We start from the raw sequence: 1,003 nt of genomic DNA, 5'->3' as shown, positions 1-1,003 counted from the left end.
TGGGCATTATTCCAATCAAAGGAGTCTTTTCTTTTACAAGTCAAAAATTACATTGGACACATTTATCCAGTTCTCAGCACATACTATCTTACGCCATTAATAGCACCTGAAACAAACAACAGCATAAGATCAGTCTTAAGGAAGCAGCATGCACAAAAACAATAACATGAGCGCATAAATTGTGCAATTCCTTAAAGAAATAACCTTTACTAGTGATGAACAAAATTATGAATCCACAATGTTCAGCAAAGATAAATTCCAACAAGTCAATTGTTAAATAAACGCAAAATCATGAGGAACCCTAAAATAAACAATATAGAGAAGAAAGAAGAGACCTTTGAAGAGGGATTTTAGTTGTAGTAGAGCTCGAGGCCCATGCCGTCGTGGATCTCGTAATCTTTGAGGGTGATATGATCCTTGTAGATGGTGTACCACTTCTGGATGCGAATCTTGTCGGCCCTCGTTCCTGTCTGAGCTGCAACCAGCTTCTTCAGGTCTCCGATGGTGTCGTCATCGTTGCATTTCACGCGAACCTTCTTCCCCAATCGATCGTTTAGAACCACCTCGATCATCTTCTCTTCTTAGTTAATCGTTCCCTGAAACTTGAAACCGAAACCCTAATCCCCCAATTCCTTCTCTTCTTTAGCCTAACCTTTGTAAGTTTGGGAAAAGAATGGTTTATGAGGAAGATGCGTGATTGCGTGGATCCTTGGAGCGCTTGACGCCTGGGTTTTGACACGCGAGACTTAGAAGGAACAGAGGAGAGTGAATTAATTAGAGGTGTTAGATTATGAGTTAATGAAGATGAATAATATGTTGGGCTTTTTGGTAATGTTGGACGTTATGTTTTTGGTAACGGTTGGTTATGTGTAGTCCTATTGATCAATATAAAAGAAAGATAAGAAGTTTTTTTATTTGTTGGCTAGAATTGAATCTATGTTTTTGTAGATGGATAGTCCTTATATACAGGGATTGACAAAAAAAAATGTGTTTAGGATTGTAG

At 38.4% G+C, this 1,003-nt stretch overlaps 1 protein-coding gene across 1 annotated transcript; it reads right to left on the bottom strand.

Moving 5' to 3' along the window:
* On the bottom strand, nt 334-771 carry LOC107615976 (ubiquitin-like protein 5). Its single transcript, XM_021115624.1, has one exon. It carries the CDS (start codon nt 570-572, stop codon nt 351-353), a length of 222 nt encoding a protein of 73 aa, XP_020971283.1. The 5' UTR covers nt 573-771; the 3' UTR covers nt 334-350.

This window comes from Arachis ipaensis, chromosome B01 (genome assembly GCF_000816755.2).
Source record: "Arachis ipaensis cultivar K30076 chromosome B01, Araip1.1, whole genome shotgun sequence".
NCBI lineage: Eukaryota > Viridiplantae > Streptophyta > Magnoliopsida > Fabales > Fabaceae > Arachis > Arachis ipaensis.
Note: the sequence above shows the minus strand (reverse complement) of the source record. Positions and strands in the feature narration are given on the sequence as shown.